Genomic DNA, 18,822 nt, shown 5'->3' on the forward strand with positions numbered 1-18,822 from the left:
GATAAAGCAGCTTAGGTGTTAGTGAGAAAAAAATTAGTCTTATTATTTTATATTTAGCTTTTTAATTTTTTTCTTCCTTTGCTATTTTTTCCCTTCTTTTTAGTTAGAAATTCAGCTTGTCACCATACTCTGCCTTTGAAAAACAGCTTCTAATGCCACTTTTTCTTTTCTTTTTAGGTATTGCTTTCACTGACTTACCGGTAAGACATAATTTCTTGTAAAAGTAGTTCTGTATTTTTAATTAAAAGTATATAAGAACTAGTACTAATCATGTTTAAAATGCAGTCTTATTGGTAATTAAGTTTATATGCCATGCCATGCATAGGCTAGAGCTCCTTTCTCAAGCTACCGTTGGTCTGGACCATCAGAAATTAACCTCCAAATTGCACTGGACACCATTGCCCAAGGGAATTTAGCTGTAGCTAAAAACGAAATGGGAAATGATTATTTAAAATACACTTTTTAGTATCCCCGTGGATTCATTCGAAATATTTCTCTTTGGTATTGTTGGACTTTTTAGTAAGTGGCTGTACAACAATTCTAGTCATTTACTAATTCAGTGTATATTGAGTGCCACTGCGCTGCAGGTTCTGTGACTGGGATACATTATTCAACAAAACAGATAAAGGTCTCTGTCTTCTTGGAGTATTCAAGCTGAGGAACTTAGAGAATAAATAATGCATTAAAATATTTTTAAAGGATTTAAATACTTTTTAAACAAAGAGAAACAGTAGAGCTCGGGAGTACCAAAGACAGAACACACATGGTACAATTTGCTCACCTTTGCTCAAGGTAATTCTTGAGCAGAGGCTTTTGAGGAAGTGAGGGAGTTAACTAAATGGATACAGAGAACAAGAATGTTCCAGGGAGAGGGAATAGTTAGGGGAATGGTACTAAGGCAGTAGCACATCTGGCATGTTTGAAGAATAGCATGAAGGGAGGTAGAGAGACATGAAAGCAGTAGGAGGTGAGTCAGATATGATGACAGGGAGGATGAGTAGATCATCTAGACCTTGAGGGACATTGAAAGGACTTGGGCATTTACTCTGAATGAAATACAAAGACACTGCAGAGTGTTAGTTATTATGATATACTGGGATGAAAAATAGACTGCAGGGGGAGTAAGGGTAGAAGCAAGCCGACATGTGAAGGGCTGTTGCAGAAATTCAGGCAGGAGATGATGGTGGCTCAGCATCACTAGAGATGTAAGAAGTAGTTTGATTCTACCTACCTTATTCCCCAAATCTAAGGCTCTTGTCAATTGTAATATGCATCATATATAGCCCTAAGGGCGGGGTGGTGGTGGTGGAAACGAACAAACTAATAAACTATGATGAAGTGCTTTCTTATCATTTAGAATTTATACTTTATATTCACTGAATGATCTCTTCAGGTATTTAAATTTTTGATCAGTATCACATTACACACCTAAAAATGCTGCCAGTAAACGATATAAATTGATTAAGGTTTTTCCCAAACTTCTTCATGTTCAGAGTCCAACCTTTTAAAACACTTGTTCAGAGTTAATGTCTGTGGTTTTCTACATGATATTGTCTTCTCTGCCATTAAGAACGTTTCTTGAGAGTTCTCCATTATGTCTCTGGCACTTTCTTCCAAGCTCCTGACCGCATTGTGCAGGGTTTCATATGCTCACTTTCTTCATGTGACCAGAGGTATTAACTAAAGGTTTTCTGACACAACCGGGACTCTGACATTGCTTTCTCAGTTGGTCCATAGTGGCTTGTTGACTAAAATGTCTTAGGAATTGCATTTATCCAGCTGTTTGACCAGGAAAAACGATCAAGACTCAAGAGCTTTTGGTGAGCTCATCCTTCAGCAAATTCACACCTATGCAGGTGGTGACCACTGCTGCCTCATGACAGCTGCCGGACGTAAGGTGCCAGTGATTATAAGATACACTCCAGCTCTAGAAATGTTTTGAGAGAGATGACAGGAGACTCAAAGGCAGAGAATAGATACCCTATCTATAGGTTATTAATCTTCCTGAAGAAAAATCCTAGAAAAACCAGAAGAAATCCAAGTTATAATAGAAAATAAGCCAGGGAAAATTTGGAGTCTTACAGATCAGAATTGCTCAAGAGGTGTTATTTGATAAGCAGTGATGGAAGAAGTGTTTATCTTTTTGAAAAAATATATAGTGTTAGGATTTTGTCTATATACTACAGTAGGTTCCAAATGGATTAAAGAGTTAAATGATTGGTAAATAAATAAGATTTTTTAGAAATCTGAGAGCCAAGAGAATTTTCTGATGGGTTGGATGTGAAAATGTAAGAAAGAGGATTTGACTTCAAGATTTTTGGCCTGAAGAATTGAAAGAACGGAGATGCCACTTACTGACATGGAGAAGGCTGTATTTTAGGTGGAGCACTTTTTTGAGGGGGGGGAATCTGGAGTTCATTTTGGAGAAGTTAAGTGGACTTGTCAAGCTTGCAGTTGGCTATACAAGCCTGGAATTCAAGAGAGTGATCTGGGCTGGAGATGAAAATTTGGGAGTCACTGGCATTTCAGTGTTTAAATTTAAAGTCATGAGACTGTTTGAAGTCAACAAGGGAGTGTGTGCAGGCAGAGAAGTGGAGCAGGGACTGAGTTCTGGGGTGTGCCATACTGGGGAGAAGAGAAGGAACCCGCAACAGGGAGGTGAGGAGCAGTGATCAGAGAGGCAGGAGGAAGACTAAGAGTGGGGTGTCCTCAAAGCCAACTGAAGAAAATATATCCAGAAGGAAGGAGAAATTAACTGTGCCAAATGGCACTGTAACGTATCACATGAGACAGGGCTGTCGATCGGTGGGTTTAGCAGAGTGGAGGTCACTGGTGATCTTGTCGAGAGAGTTTCAGCAGAATGACGGAGAAATCCTGACTGGGATGGGTTTAAGAGAGAATTGGAAGAGGGAAGCTATTATAGGGTAGGGACAGCTTTGGAGGATTTTGACCACAGTGAGGAGTAACGAAGTGGGATGTGGTAGCTGGTGGTAGAATGGGGAACAGTAGATTTTTTGTTAGATTCAGCAGGGTGTTTGCTGATGAGGACAATTCAGTAGCAAGAAACACAGTTGATGTTGTATACAGAGAGGAAAAGTAGCCATGATTGTACACCCTCAACTGGGCAAGGGGAGTGATCCGGTGTGTCAAGTGGAAAGGGGAGGCTTTAGAGAAGAGCGGCTGTGGTGGCGGGGGGGGGGTGTAGGTGCGGGCGCAGGTAGGCAGGTTCACGTGGCTCAGTATTGTTGCAGGCGTTTTGCCAAGGCTCCGTTTCGGTTGGAGTTGGTTAAAGCAGGGGTCCCCAGACCCTGGGCTGCGGACTGGTGGTGGGCCATGGCCTGTTGGGAACTGGGCCGCACGGCAGGAGGTGAGCGGCGGGCAATCAGCGAAGCTTCATCTGCCGCTCCCCGTCGCTCCCCGTCGCTCCCCACGGCTCCCCGTCACTCCTCATCACTCCATGCCGCTCCCCGTCACTCCCCATCGCTCCTCACTGCTCCCCTTCACTCGCCATCTCTCCCCATCGCTCCCCATAGCTCCGCACCGCTCCCCATCACTCCCCACGGCTCCCCATCACTCCATGCCGCTCCCCGTCACTCCCCTTCACTCCCCACGGCTCCCCCTCACTCCCCCCGGCTCCCCGTCCCTCCTCAGTATTGTTGCAGGGGTTTTGCCAAGGCTCCGTTTCGGTTGGAGTTGGTTAAAGCAGGGGTCCCCAGACCCTGGGCTGCGGACTGGTGGTGGGCCATGGCCTGTTGGGAACTGGGCCGCACGGCAGGAGGTGAGCGGCGGGCAATCAGCGAAGCTTCATCTGCCGCTCCCCACGGCTCCCCGTTACTCGCCATCACTCCCCACCGCTCCCCACTGCTCCCCATCACTCGCCACCACTCCCCACCGCTCCCCGTCACTCCACACCACTCCCCGTCACTCCCCATCGCTCCTCACTGCTCCCCTTCACTCGCCATCTCTCCCCATCGCTCCCCATAGCTCCGCACCGCTCCCCATCACTCCCCACCACTCCCCATCACTCCCCACGGCTCCCCGTCACTCACCGTCACTCCCCACCTCTCCCCATTGCTTGCATTACTGCCTGATCTCCCCCACCCCCGGTCTGTGAAAAAATTGTCTTCCACAAAACCTGTCCCTGGTGCCAGAAAGGGGACCACTGTGTTAAAGGGCCTACGTAGCTGGTTTGCTTTTCCTTTCTTCCCCCTCTTTTTGTGGCACTGAGCAAGTAAAACCAACTTTTCAGTTAGCAGATTTTGTTCATCACTGATAGCTAGTGGGGATCATTTGAAAAAGGCTTAGCTAGTTGTAGACATGTTGACTATTTTTGTGTCGCCTTCTGATTATTTTTTGTCTCACTTTAGAATCACTAGTTCTATTCTTTGCCTTGTCTGTGATTAACCAAGGGTGATACTCAGCTCTGTAGCAGTGGGTAAAGTGGTGGTTATGGTGGTAGTTGTAAGTTTTCTTTTAACGATACAGTGGCTCTGAGAGGTCTTTTTTTTTTTTATGACTGTGAGATCTGGGACTTCCACATGTAACATATCATTCTTCTACTTAAAAAGGAAAGAAGTTAGTCTTTCTCTTAAAGGCACCACCAAACAAGTGTTTCTATGTTGTGTACCTGTGATCCTTCACTAGCCAGTTGTAGCATTCAATCCCAGTGGAGAGTATGTTCACAGAAAGAAAGTGTACCTATTATGGAACATAGGGTGCTTTACATCTCGGAAAACCTTAGATGTTTTTCAAAATGATCTTTCTTCCCCAGCTCACCTCACCTGTTTGAGAAATGTCCATCTATAAGCTGACTAATTCAGTTGCGATTAGATAAATTCTTTTGTTGTAGAAGCTGTTCACGTTTAAAGTGATGGGGCTTTCCAGTTCTTTGGCCTGATTTGAAATCTACCTTTTATAGAAAGCATTATTTGCTTCAGCTTTCTTTAGAAAAAAATCTTTTATATATAAAAGAACAAAGCTGTGATATTGAGGATACAATTTTATTGTGTATACTTAGCTTTTGAATAGCATTTTTAGTAGCTGTCTTCATCTTTCATGGGTTAATAGAAGTGAGACCTATGTATTTTTCTGTTCTCTTCATAGAGACTTAAATTATTCTCACTTCTAATTCTACATAGGCAGGAGTGCTTTTTTTTTTTTAATTTAAAAACAGTTTCCCTGAAAACATTGTTTAACATATATCCATAATCTAGATAGATGCTACTGCATGGATGCACCTTGAAAACATTATGCGAAGTGAAAGAAGCCAGACAGAAAAGACCACCTATTGTATGATTATGTCGATATGAAATATCCAGAATAGGCAAATCTTTGGAGTCAGAAAGTAGATTAGTGGTTGTCAGCGGTTAGGAGCTGGGGGGATACAGAGAGTGACTGCTAATAGGTATGGAGGTTTTTTCAGAGTGATGCAAATGTTGTAAAATTAGATAGTGGTGATGGCTGCACAACTCTGTGACTATACTAAGACCATTGCATTGTTGTAGTCTGCTTTTAGAAATCTATAATTTAGCAATTTAAAAGTCTATTACATTTTTTAAAATTTGTAGTTTAGTCAGTTAAGGGCTGTGTCCTTAATCTCTCCCTCAAGTTTTAAGGTTGAGTAAGTGGTATAAAAGGTACAGCTAGTTACTTTTCATTGAGCCTAAACTGAGTTTGTCATTTTTAGTTTATTATCACTTTCTGATTACAGAAGGTAATATAGAGTGTTAAATAGTCAAATAGTAAATATTTATAAATACAGGAATGTATAAAAGAGAAGTTCATTATAATCCCAGCCTCTGTAGATACAATGATTGTGTTGAGTGTATACCCTTCTAGGTCTGTTTTAAACTTATGTTAGCCAGTATCTCCATAATTAAATGTAGGATGGAAGAAGACGGGGTCATAGTTGAGGCACTATTCTATAGCTTGCTTTCTTCATTTAGTAATGTATCTTGGGCCTCTTTCTGTGTCAGTATACACATTTTTAACTCTTCTTTTTGCTTGTTTTTATAATATCTTATTGTATGATGTACTACCACAATTTGAAGATGTACATTTTTGCATATTTTAACATTTATGATATGGGGTGCATCTTAGAATCCGTGGCCTGTCAGAGTTTAATGGGCAGTGTTTTTGCTCAGACATAAAATAATGGTAAATCTTGTAGTTAGTGGGGTCTGAGCTTCAATGATTATGGTATATAATACCACCTGTGAATAGACATTCTTTTTTAATTTTTTATTTACTATTACAGATCATGCTGTGGGACATATATCTTTGCACGTTTGTTTTTCTGTGGAATTAGTTTATTTATTTATTTATTTATTTTTTTTGTGGTGTGCGGGCCTCCCTCTGCTGTGGCCTCTCCCGTTGCGGAGCACAGGCTCCGGACGCACAGGCCCAGCGGCCATGGCTCACGGGCCCAGCCGCTCCGCGGCATGTGGGATCCTCCCAGACCGGGGCGCGAACCCGGTTCCCCTGCATCGGCAGGCGGACGTGCAACCACTGCGCCACCAGGGAAGCCCCGGATTAGTTTCTTACAAGTGAAATTGCCTTGTCAGTTTTAATAGATTTTGCTGAATTTCTTAAAAGATTATATGGGTTCACATTGGTGTGTACAGTGGATGAGAGGGCTTATTTTCCCAGTGTTCATCAGCACTGGGTATTCTCAGTCTTTAAAATCTTAATCTGATGTGCAAAAATATCTGTTTATTTTAATTTGCATTTTAAAAAGTTCAGTATGTCTCTTCATATTTTTATCATCTTATATTTCTTCAAATTGCCTATCTATTGCCAATTAAATTTTTTTGAACTAGTAATCTTTGTCCTCCTATATTGTGAGAATATTTTTTAATATTTGGAACATTGATCCTTATATGTGTGGCAGATTGTTTTCTATAAAGTCTAGTTTTCTTGACATAAGAGTCTTTGGCTTTATATATTTTTGTTTTAAAGTATGTCACAATTTTGTAATGGGGTTTCATGAAAAGAATACTGTGCTACGAGTAGAGAGCCATGAGTTTTTTCCTTTATGTGTGTCATTAAGAAGCTGTGTGCTTTTGGAGACACCCCTCAAGCTCTTTAGGTCTCAGTTTTCTCATTGGTGAAATGAGAAGGTTGTAATAAGTATCTCACTTGTCTTCGGCTTAAAATTCTATTAACTTGTAAGTTGATTGTTAAGAATCAGTACATTTGTTCAGTACCTTTGTGTGCATTGTGTTACCATTTATTTCCCTTATCCAGTGTGAGTATATTTCTCAATATTTTGACACAATACTCCTTCTGTTTCTGATTTTGGTTGCTTGGTTGGTCAGCTGACTTTAAAAACACCCTCTTAGCTTTTTGCAGTGAAATCTATCTAAGCACCTTATATGTACACAGGAATTATACTCAATCTTTACCTAATTTTGTACGGAAAATACTTGTGATAACCATTAAAGCAAAGAGGTAAGGCATAAATACAGAGACTGAAGATGAAGTAGAATTTGGAGTTACAGAAGGAAAAATTGAACTTAGATTTGGTGTTAAATAAACCTGTGTTTTAATCCCACCTCTGCCATAGTGTAGAACAACTGTGAGCAAGTTAATTTACACCTAATCCTCAGTTTCTGTATCTTCGTAATGCAAATAATAATAATGATGATTAACAGGATAATTATAATGATTAAACCTGGCCGTTTAGTAGACATTGAGTAACTTATTCTCCCTTTAGATGTAACAACTAGGGATAGAGCCAAAAGGACTCCTGTATTTTTTGTACAAAATTTTTGAAGCTGTTAAACTTGTTTAACCTCGAAATCTTGGAGTATATCTTGGAGTAAATGCATTTCTTCATCAATCTGAATATTTAAATCCATCCTTTCCTTTTCTTGAAATGTGTGCATTTTATTTTTATGTAAAGAATCTCTATTCTTAATGGCACTGTTTTGCTTGTAATTAAGTTCTTATCACAATCCCTTAATAAAGGCATCCCAGATGTACTGATAAGTGAAATTAGAAAATAGTACGTGCCCAGTTAGGATGTACTTTCATAGTAACTAGCTTTCACATGCAGTTTCTAGAAATGCATCACATATCATACATAGAAGGATAAACCTGCGTTATACTTGAATCTCTACAACTATTATATGACATATTCTTAAGAGCAAGAATGGTGTGTCTTCATTTATTAGAAGTATAATGCCACATGGTCTCTGAATAAATAAGTAGCTTAGGTTGCTGCGTATTTTTTTCGATGATTAGATTACAGGAAGTGATAGTTTTCATCCAGCATATAATGTAGTTTAGATGATTTGCTTTAGTCTTCCTCTACTAGTTTTTGATTGAGTTTTAAAAATATTCATGAAGTAAATTTGTAGTTCTGTAGCATTTGAAAGAATGAATATGTTTTTAACATAAAAGGGGTAGATGTTTAGTAAAATGTGTTGTCTTACAGCCCAATTTATATCCTACTGTGGGGCTCCAGACACCAGGAGAAGTCGTTGATGCTAATTTTGGGCAACATCCTTTCGTGTTTGATATAGAAGATTACATGCGAGAGTGGAGAACCAAAATACAGGCACAGATAGACCGGTTTCCTGTTGGAGATCGAGAAGGAGAGTGGCAGACCATGATACAAAAGTAAGTGAAGAAATGTGAATTGACATATTCAAAAGTACATTTTTTATAAAACATCTCATCCTTTTGGTATGAAAGACTATTTATTGAAGCTTTTTAATCTCTTAATATATATCCTAATGATTTTAATGTATTAATAATGTTTGATTTGGTGACACACATACCAAATTGTATTTTAGTCTGATTTATTAATTTGCTGGAAGAAATAAAGTGACACTAGATCTCTTAGGTTAATTCATTTGCTATCCTTAGTAACAGGATTTAACGGTTTCCATAGGTTACATGATTCAACTATTAATAGTGCCAATGCAAAAGATAAACTCAGAAAGACAATTTAGATTGTATAATTCAGCATTGTGGTATTTGGACATGAACTTGGCTATGTTGTTCAGCAGTAGTGTAAATATTTATGAAGAAAAAATTATTGCTCAGTAAGAGTAAGCATCAAAATCATGGTGTAGTTTACATACTGGAATACAGACTTGATGTGTACATTTCACGTTTCAGGATTTGGCTAAATTTTTCCAGTGAATGGGTTGCTGTGTAAGATAATATCAGCTATTCTTGTTTACTAGGATCCCTTTTTTTTTTTCTGACTAAAAGCCTCCAGCTTAAGGAATTTTTAAAACTCCATTTACTTATTGTGTATTCTATAATTAGACATTTAAGAGGAGCTAAAGGGAATAAAGACCAAGGGACAGTGAGTATGGAGTTAAGATTCCTCAATGTGGGTTAAATACTTAAGAGTCAGTAGTAACAGTGGTAGAGGATGGGCAGCAGCAGAGCAAACAGTGGGTGTCAGTAAAAGTACTGCTTATCTCAACTCGCTTCTCACTGTTGCGGCCTCTCCCGTTGCGGAGCACAGGCTCCGGACGCGCAGGCTCAGCGGCCATGGCTCACGGGCCCAGCCGCTCCGCGGCATGTGGGATCTTCCCGGACCGGGGCACGAACCCGTGTCCCCTGCATCGGCAGGCGGACTCTCAAACACTACGCCACCAGGGAAGCCCTCAACTCATTTTTTACCCAAAATTTTCAATTTGTTTTTTTAGGCAGCTTTTTATGAAAAGGTAGAATTTCAATATGGAAGTCAGCAGGAAAATGTAACTCCTGTGACAGTCAACCTTTTAGACTATGCCTTTGCCTGAAAGGCTAGCCATGACACATGAATGTCAGTAGTACTGAATAGTAGCTCTTAGAACTTGAAATAGTGTAGACTTTAAAATAAATACCAGTAAGTTTAAATTGTCATTCTCCCTACTGTAATCTAACCTGAGAAAATTAAAGATACCGTCAGCTTGACACAGTTTATCTTAAATGTCTGTATAATTGCTTTGAACAGTCTTAAATTTACAAATCTAATAAAACTTTGCATATTTTTTGGAGGAGATAATTTTGGACATGATGATTCTGAAAACAAGATTTTTCCCTAGAGCTGTTATCAGAGCCTCAACACTAGTATTTTGTCTTGCACAGTTGAAAGAATAGTGAAACTGACTCAGAATCCCATAGTTGCCATGAGTTAGAGTTGGAGCTAGGATAGACTGCTCTCTGGGGGTCACATCTCTTAAGAGGTAATGGTTACCACTGAGCATCGTGGCAGGATAGTTGTAGAGGAAGCGTTGTTTATCTTAATCCTATAGCCAGGGTTCAGTGAGGGCACCCTCCCCTACCCCATGCTTCACAAAATTGATACTCACCATGACCTCCTGGGAAGTCCATTTTAAGAGGTTCTCCCCTACCCTCTTATTAATTTGACTAATTAGGTGAAATAAAATGAAAAAAATCTGGTTCTTAGAGATCCTCCCCTCTGCCACCTCAGTCCCCTTTTCCTGAACCACTGCTTCGCACCATTTTCTCATGGACCCCTTAGTTGTGCTGGATGGAGGCAGGTTTAAATGTTGGGTGTTTAGAGAGATATTGGGTATTCAAGTTAATATCGTTTAGTCAACAGTTTTTCTAACGTTTTGTGGTTAGATGTAAATGCCAACACCACTTGGTAGCTTTTTAAAAAAAGAAACTTTCTCTTTGGCAGTGTCACTTACATGTAAATCATATTTGAGGAGTTAATGTCCTGTGCACGACCATACTAACTGATTTAGATTAGAAGGCTGACTCCTCACTGATTAATATTATCACCCTCATAGACTTTGTTCTGGAAGATTCTCTCTCTGGGTTCACCTTAGTATTTTTTTGTGTTCACACCTTGTGATCCCATCTTATGTAACTGATGGATAAAGAAAATGGTTCAACTACAGAACACAAAGAGTTAATCTGTTGTTTTTAAATTGTTTTATTTTACAAAATGCCAACACTTTACTAGGATAAGTCATATGATAAAGGTAAAATAGAAATTATGGTTGGTACGATTGAATAAGGATGGGAAATAATAGGAAAGGACCTGGGGATAATGGAGTGCCAAGAATCAAAGTCATTTAATGTCCTTGATTCTCTGGTAATACTTATTTCTAGGGAGAGTAGTCTCACCTCAGCATTTTCAGTTATCTTTTTGGAAATACTACATGAATAAGACAAAATGATTTTTTTTAAACTTATTTTAAAGTTGAGGTACTTAAAGCCTTAATTGTTCCAAGGGCATAGGTTGGTCTTGTAATATCAGAGTAGACCTTGTTTATATAAATTGTAGTATGAAGCATGTATTCTCTTGACTAAAAGATGTGTGTTTCTTCTTTTTATTTTAAGAATGGTTTCATCTTATTTAGTCCACCATGGGTACTGTGCCACAGCAGAGGCCTTTGCCAGATCTACAGACCAGACCGTTCTAGAAGAATTAGCTTCCATTAAGAATAGACAAAGTAAGGACCCTGTGGTGCATGGCTAACACTTGTTTTCAGATTATAGGTTTGGTTACATTGATTTTTAGAAATTTTATTTTTTTAATTAAAATTTTTTCAAATATATTAACTTGAAATTATGCTTCTGAAATTTATTTTTATTGACATTTTTGAAGATTACATTAAAAAATTCACTTACTAGCATTCTGGATGTAGAAAGATAACAGTTTTGGAGAAATTTTTGTAAAAATGTTTGCCATTTTTTCTTAAAATAAAATATGTTTTCTTGAGCTTTCAGGAAGTAAACATTTACTAAACAGTGTTTTTTTAAATTGGTAAAGTAGTCCACGATTAGATGTTAGTGGAGATAACGTGTAAAATAAATTTAAGTATCTTTGCATTTAAATTGCTGTCTAAATTTAAGATAGTATTGATCTTAAGTATTTATTGCTTAGGTCCTGGTGCTTGTGGCCAGAGCTGTGGAGTCTGTTCTGACCAGGGCAGGTCAGCATAACAGCTGGTCCACAGTAGCCATAGCCATACTAAGATTGGTGCGGTTAGACCATCAGGGAGGGCATGGCTTGATGAAAGTATAGGGATAAAAACAAGACATTACGGGTGAGATCGTGATGTATGAAAACAAATTTTTTATAGGTCAGACTGCTGTGATAGCACTGATGACACTGCGTTGTAGCTAATCGTATGCTTGCCTGTCTTTCTCACGGCATTGTAAGCTCTGGCAAGCAGGAGGTGACCGCTTACTCTTCGTATCCCCATCATCTAACCCACAGGGACTGCTCACTGAGTAGCTATTGGATTCAGGCCTTACTCAAAGGCTAGCATTCGTTTAGTACTGGGTTCAAAAGGTTATAGTATTTGATAAGACACTTGGAATATTATTTCTTTAATGTTTCCTATGGTTTTTTTTTTTTTTTTAAAAACACTCTTATTGAGGTATGGTTGACATGTTAAAAACTGTTCATACTTAGCGTGTACACCTGGCTGAGTTTGGAGATAAGTATATATCCATGAAATCATCACCACAGCGTATGCCGTAACGTACCCATCTTTTTCATTTTAGTGTTCAGTACATCACTATTGCTTAACAGGTATTTTTCCTATGCTACTTGTATGTGAGTTTGTGGGGTTTTTTAGTAGTTTATTAAAGTACTTGTTTTTCTAATTTTTTAATTTGTCTGAAAATTTTCGTTAAAGTAGAAACTGAGTTAGAAAAAGAAGTGGAAAGTAATCATGATAATTTATTTAAAGATTTTTTACTAAATTTTTTTTGAGGGTCCACTAAGTTTCTGTTTCTATTCTTTTTAAAAAAAATTTATCTTTTGCTTTCTTTTTCTAAATAGGAATTCAGAAATTGGTATTAGCAGGAAGAATGGGAGAAGCCATTGAAACAACACAACAGTTATACCCAAGTTTACTTGAAAGAAATCCCAATCTCCTTTTCACATTAAAGTGAGTTTAATAAAATGTTATATTAATTATACATGTGTGTATTATATAATCAAAATTATTTTCATACTTTAATAGTTTTAATTTTTGTTTTACCTTGTTTCAGATATTTGGATATAATTTTGTAATGTAGCACCTTTAAGTAACAGGTTATAGAATATGCTTTTGTGTTGAGGGCTGTAAGCAGGAGGCGTCTTTTACTCTGTGTTTGCTCGCTGTCGTTCTGTCCCTGCGTTTAAGAATGTGACAGTCTTACTTAGAAGATGGGTGTCTTATTTTTCCTCCTGTAAAGTACCTTATAGTAAGTTTGGGGCATTTTAAAAAACTGTGGTAAAAATATACATAAAATTTGCCATTTTTGCATGTACAGTTTTCTGGTATTCACATTGTTTCTGGTACATTCACACTGTTTTTCAACCATAACCAACCATCCCTTTCTAGAACTTTTTTCATTATCTGAGACTGAAACTTGGTATCCGTTAAACGTTGACTCCCCATTTCTCTCTCTCCCCCCAGCTCCTGGCAACCACCATTCTACTTTCTGTCTCTATAGATTTGAATTTGACCGCTCTAAATACCTCATATAAATGGAATCATAATATATTTGTCCTTGGTAACTGCTTTGTCCCACTTAGCATAACGGGTGTACAAATATATGTTCGAGTCCCTGCTTTCAGTTCTTTTGTGTATACACTCAGAAGGGGAATTGTTGACCATATGATAATTTTGTGTTTAATTTTTTGAAAATCAGTCCTCACAGTTCCACAGCCCTGCACCATTTTACATTCCCACCAACAGCGTACAAGAGTTCCAGCTTCTCCACATCCTCACCAACACTTGTTATTTTCTGTTTCGTTTTTGTTTTTTTCATAAATAATAGCCATCCTAATTTGGCATTTTTTAATTGGTCATATGAATCTTCGTTATTTTAAAATTCAGGTGTTATTAGGTTTAAGATTTAAACTCTTTAAGCACCAGAAATTCTAAGCCCAGTGTCAAAATTGTCTTGCTTTAGAATCAGAGTTTATATTGTGGCCTGTTTTGGTTAAGAGGGATGAGGAAACTTGGGGACTTAGGCTCTTATTTTGTATGTAGGTAGGTATGTATATAAAAGTACATATTTGTAAAGCAATTATACTCCAATAAAGATGTTAAAAAAAAAGTACATGATGTTCTTATGTACTATTTGGTTTGCTTCCAAGTGCAAATATTATTTTGATTATTTTAGCTAAAAAATGAGGTCCATTTTGGTTTGTTTATTATAGCTACAGATAGATTTTCATTTTCTTAGTAAATCTTGATTAAAGGCGATACAATGTCTTTTGCATTATACTCTCATTTTTCTGGAAAATTTTAAATTGATTCTAAGCAGTACAGTATATGGAACCATGTTTAGTATTTTTAGCATACTATCTAAAGGCCACATTTACTGATAAATACAAGTTCTTAAAATATTTCCTTTCAGAAATCTGTTGCTATTAAATAGTAATTTGAAGGTCATGTAAGTAAATTTTTCTTTTCTCTTTTTAGAGTGCGTCAGTTTATAGAAATGGTGAATGGTACAGATAGTGAAGTACGATGTTTGGGAGGCCGAAGTCCAAAATCTCAAGACAGTTACCCTGTGAGTCCTCGACCTTTTAGTAGTCCAAGTATGAGCCCCAGCCGCGGAATGAGTGTCCACAGCTTAGCTTCAGGCAAAGGAAGTGCTGCACTTGGTTCTGGTGAGGTTCAGTCTTACGACATTATCTTAAAATTTTTACCCTTCTTCGTGGTTTTGAACCAAAATAAAATTTTTTTTTAAAATCTAGACATCTCTGCTAGGCGTTTGGCATATTTGTACACTTGATCTCAAGATGTTCTGGAGGAAAAATTGTGGGTGGGTCAGATTCATGTGTTTTTAGTACCAGCAAGTGACTTAAAGATGAGCTGTTTCTAAGAACAGGTTATTAACAGATCTCCGTAAATGAAGGGCAACATTCAAGTTGTCTCTAGAAATTAAATCGGAGATATTTGGTAATGAGAAGGTAATTGTGTGTTTTAGGAAAGGATAACTGTAAAGGCGGTGACATGGCTGTGACGTCTGAAGCCACCGATCACCATAGCCAGCTACCTAGCCAGGCTGCCTCTTGCTCACTCTTTCCCAGCCAAGCTGCCGGCAAGAGTCAGCTCTGCCTGTTCATTTCCTCCTGTCCTTTTCTGGGCTCACCAAGGCCTTTGGTGTTCTCTTAATTAAAATTCTCTCCTTTCTTGGCTTTTATGACATCCCTTCTGCAGGTTTATTTCTGATCCTTCTCAGTCTTTTTTCTTTGCTTGTCTCTTTAATTCTGTTTTCCCAAGGTATTATCTTTCCTCTGTACATTTAACGTTCTAAAGCAGAAGTCAAATACTGTTTCCTGTCCTTTCAAAGAGTAGAGCAACACCTTTGCTTTTTCTCACTCAGCATATACCTTTCTACATTGCTGCCTCTCAGCCTGTTTACATCACCACCCTGCACAGTGTGTGTGATTCTCATGTTTGTGTCCTTAGTCACCACCCCTCTGACACCATGTGTCACGTCAGGCTTGGACAGATTCTTAGCCTCGGTGTATTCATATGTAAAATGGGGTTATGATAACTCTGGGCTTCATGGGTGGGGGCTGGGGGTTGTGAGGATTAAATGAGACTCATAATTAAGCCTTCAATAAATATAGAAGGAGATGACAGCTCACAATTAAGTATCCTTATGTTCTTTCAAAGAAGTTATCCATTTGTTTTCTATTTAAGTAGTCCATTGACTTTCCTGCATTATAACAGTCTTAAATACATGATCAGAATATGGTACATCTGTTACAACTTTATATGTTTGTTTCTATTTTTATAAAGTTTTTTTCTTTTTTCCCAGGTTTTGAAAGTTGTAGTAATGGTGTAATATCAAATAAAGCACATCAGTCATATTGCCATAGTAAACACCAGTCGTCCAGTTTGAATGTACCAGAACTGAACAGTATAAACATGTCAAGGTCACAGCAAGTTAATAACTTCACCAGGTAATGATATCCATAGCTTTTGCGTTACTATTAGCAACCTTAATTATAGGTGTCATCATTTTTAATAATTTGGAGAAATTGAGTTAGATGGTCCATAGTGGGGGTCTGAGAGTTCCCAAGCCCCCAGAGGTTAAAAGGGTGGGGAGTGAGTTCCCCAAAGCTTTCTGTTCTCCTCGCGTTCATGGAGGCACCTGCTTCTGTTCCTTCCCCTTCCTCTACGTCACTCTTCCCTGTAGTGGGGTGTTAGGGACACATCCAGGGTTCTGCATTTCATCTTCCTGCCACCGCAGACCCGTACAGGTGGTTACGTACATGCCACTTGTTATGTTTCCAAGTGAAGTCACAATGGTATATTTAACCTCTGCAGTTAACATATGATACAGTTACAACTATTTTTTTTCTTTGTGTGTGGGTTTTTTGGTGTAAGTGTGTGAAGCGTTTCCCGAGTTCCAAATAACTAACTTTACAAAAAATATTTGTTGATGAGAACCTATCTTTAATTTAAGTAGCTTGCGTATAACAGATGGTTAAGTCATTTAGTAAAAACATACAGTGAGAGGAGAGTATTGAGAACCTGTTGGGTGTCAGACACTGCTAGGCATGGTCTCCACTCGAAGAGCTGTGAGAGAAGAGATGTCTCTGTCAGCACACTATGACATACTCAGGTTTCCTATTCATGAAACCTAAAGGTTTCATTTGAATTGAATGCTAGTGTGTGACAGCAAGTTCTTACGGATTTTATCAGTTTGATGTTGGTTTGGTCTTAGAACATGAATTGATTGGTCACTGCGTTTTGGGGAATGTTTATCAGTGCAAAATTCTCCATTGAAGGACAGAGAACCTCATGTTTACCATGACTCTTAATGGAAATATGACTCTGGAGAAAGAAGTATGTGTAAAAATCTGTTTTCACAAATTTGGAGATTAATCAGAATTTCCAGGTTATCTGTCACAAATGACAAAAATGTACTGAAGTAATGGTAATGTGTGGTACAGGTGATAATGAAGTCCACAAAAATGGTATGAGAAGAACAGTAGGAAAATGGACTGTCTTGCTGAGGAGGTCAGGGTAGTCAGTAGAGATGACATAACTAGAAAATATACGATTAGAATATTGTAGTGAAAATTTTGTATGGAAATTTAAAAGATTAAGCCTTTAGTACCTCATTGTACTTTATAGTATATTAGTACTTTATCATTGTTAGAGGGTTCTACCATAGTTTGAGGGTAGGATTGCAGTTTCTTCATGAGTTTTTCTCTTAAATACTATCCTCATGGCAGGAAGTTGCTAAAGAGACCTATTATTACCTGAGTTGAGGGAAGCAAGCTTAACGGAAGGGGGTTGATGACACAGCATCCTCTGTTGTGCGCAGTATAGAAGAAAGTAAGCTTTTCAAGTGCCTTAAACTGTTAAGCAGTAACAGTTACTTTCTAGCTGGTAATGGCTTTCCTTACCAACGGTATTGTGAAGTAGGCAAAGATGGTATTAACTGTGAAAACCATTTTACAGATGTAGAGCTGAGTACCAGAGAAGTAAATGACTTTTTTTTTTAAGGTCAATAATTAGTCACGAGTAAGTTGCAGAACTGTGACTACTTCCCAGGATGCCTGACTGCTAGACTTGTGCTCTCTCCATTATACTCCCCCATCAGAAACGCTCTTCTCCCTACTCTCCTTCTCCTCCATCCTAACTTCTATTCAAGCTGTAAAACTCAACTTCAGATGTTACCTCTTCCAGGATGTTTTCCTTGATTTATATCCCTGCCAAATGTTGTGTCACTCCTTGTGATGAACTTCCATCACAGTACTGATTCTCTGTACTATAATAACTTTTATTAGCTTTTTCTAGGCTGTTCACTCCTGGAGGGCAGGGGCTGTTTCATTATATCCTTAGCACCTAACACAGAGCATGGCCCAGAGGCTCTTAAATATGCGTTGAATGAAAGTATCCCTCTCAAATATTATATTGGATTATGAAAAATGCACTTTAGTATATTAATAAGATCACTAAAAGCTACGATCTTAAGGATTTCCCTTAAACATTATTTTTAAAGTTTGATTTTTCTTATCAATTCTCAAATTTCATCAAGATACTAAACAAGCTTTCCTGACTGACGAAAATGTCCTGGGGCCATTGCCCTCTTCTTCCTAGATCTCTATGTGCCTTTTTACCCTGATAGGTCTTACGGATAGAAGTATGCATGCACCCACGCGCGCCCACGCACCCAAGCTGTTAACCATTGGTTATCTTTGCTGGCATTATGCATAAGGTGCTTTTTGCTTATCTGCATTCGATGTTTGTTTGGTTTTTTTTCCTACAAACATTGCCTTTTTAATGAGAAAAGATCATTTTTATTTAAATATTTTCTAAATTTTCATCAAGCGTTTCCTTCTGCTGTATAATCATAACCTAGATCTTCATAGGAGAAATTTGGATGGTTAGACATTGTTGCTTGGGGTGTGGAAGGATCTGAAGGGCAAAAATTGACGAGTTCAGCGTGGCCCCATAGAACTGTTGGCACATGCTATTCGTTCAGTCAATGTGACGTAGGTGAGAATTGGAAATGCCCTAAGTATCTCCAGAACAGCATTTTTAAAATTAAGATTCAGCAATATTTTAGAATCTTCAGCCAATAAGAAAGCCTGTGAGAGAAAAATAGTGTTGGGTGCTGGGTAGGTATGAAGGGATGAGACTGAGTAGTTTTTCAGGTTATTATTTGCCTTTGAGAAAGAGTATATTTTTGAGTAGTGAGGACAAATGCCAAAACATCAAGGCTGTTAGTGAAAAAAATAGTCTAGGGCTTCTCTGGTGGCGCAGTGGTTGAGAGTCTGCCTGCCGATGCAGGGGATGTGGGTTCGTGCCCCGGTACGGGAAGATCCCACATGCCGCGGAGCGGCTGGGCCCGTGAGCCATGGCC

At 38.5% G+C, this 18,822-nt stretch overlaps 1 protein-coding gene across 1 annotated transcript in view; it reads left to right on the plus strand.

The window, feature by feature from the left end:
- The window catches only part of RANBP9 (RAN binding protein 9), a 95,331-nt gene that overhangs the window by 62,235 nt on the left and 14,274 nt on the right, over positions 1–18,822 (plus strand). Inside the window, exons 6-11 of the mRNA XM_055079544.1 lie at positions 178–200; positions 8,438–8,622; positions 11,320–11,432; positions 12,773–12,881; positions 14,409–14,599; positions 15,760–15,904. Of these exons, the coding sequence (XP_054935519.1) occupies positions 178–200; positions 8,438–8,622; positions 11,320–11,432; positions 12,773–12,881; positions 14,409–14,599; positions 15,760–15,904 (766 nt within the window). The remainder of the gene's footprint in view (positions 1–177; positions 201–8,437; positions 8,623–11,319; positions 11,433–12,772; positions 12,882–14,408; positions 14,600–15,759; positions 15,905–18,822) is intronic.

Source organism: Physeter macrocephalus, chromosome 18 (genome assembly GCF_002837175.3).
Source record: "Physeter macrocephalus isolate SW-GA chromosome 18, ASM283717v5, whole genome shotgun sequence".
NCBI lineage: Eukaryota > Metazoa > Chordata > Mammalia > Artiodactyla > Physeteridae > Physeter > Physeter macrocephalus.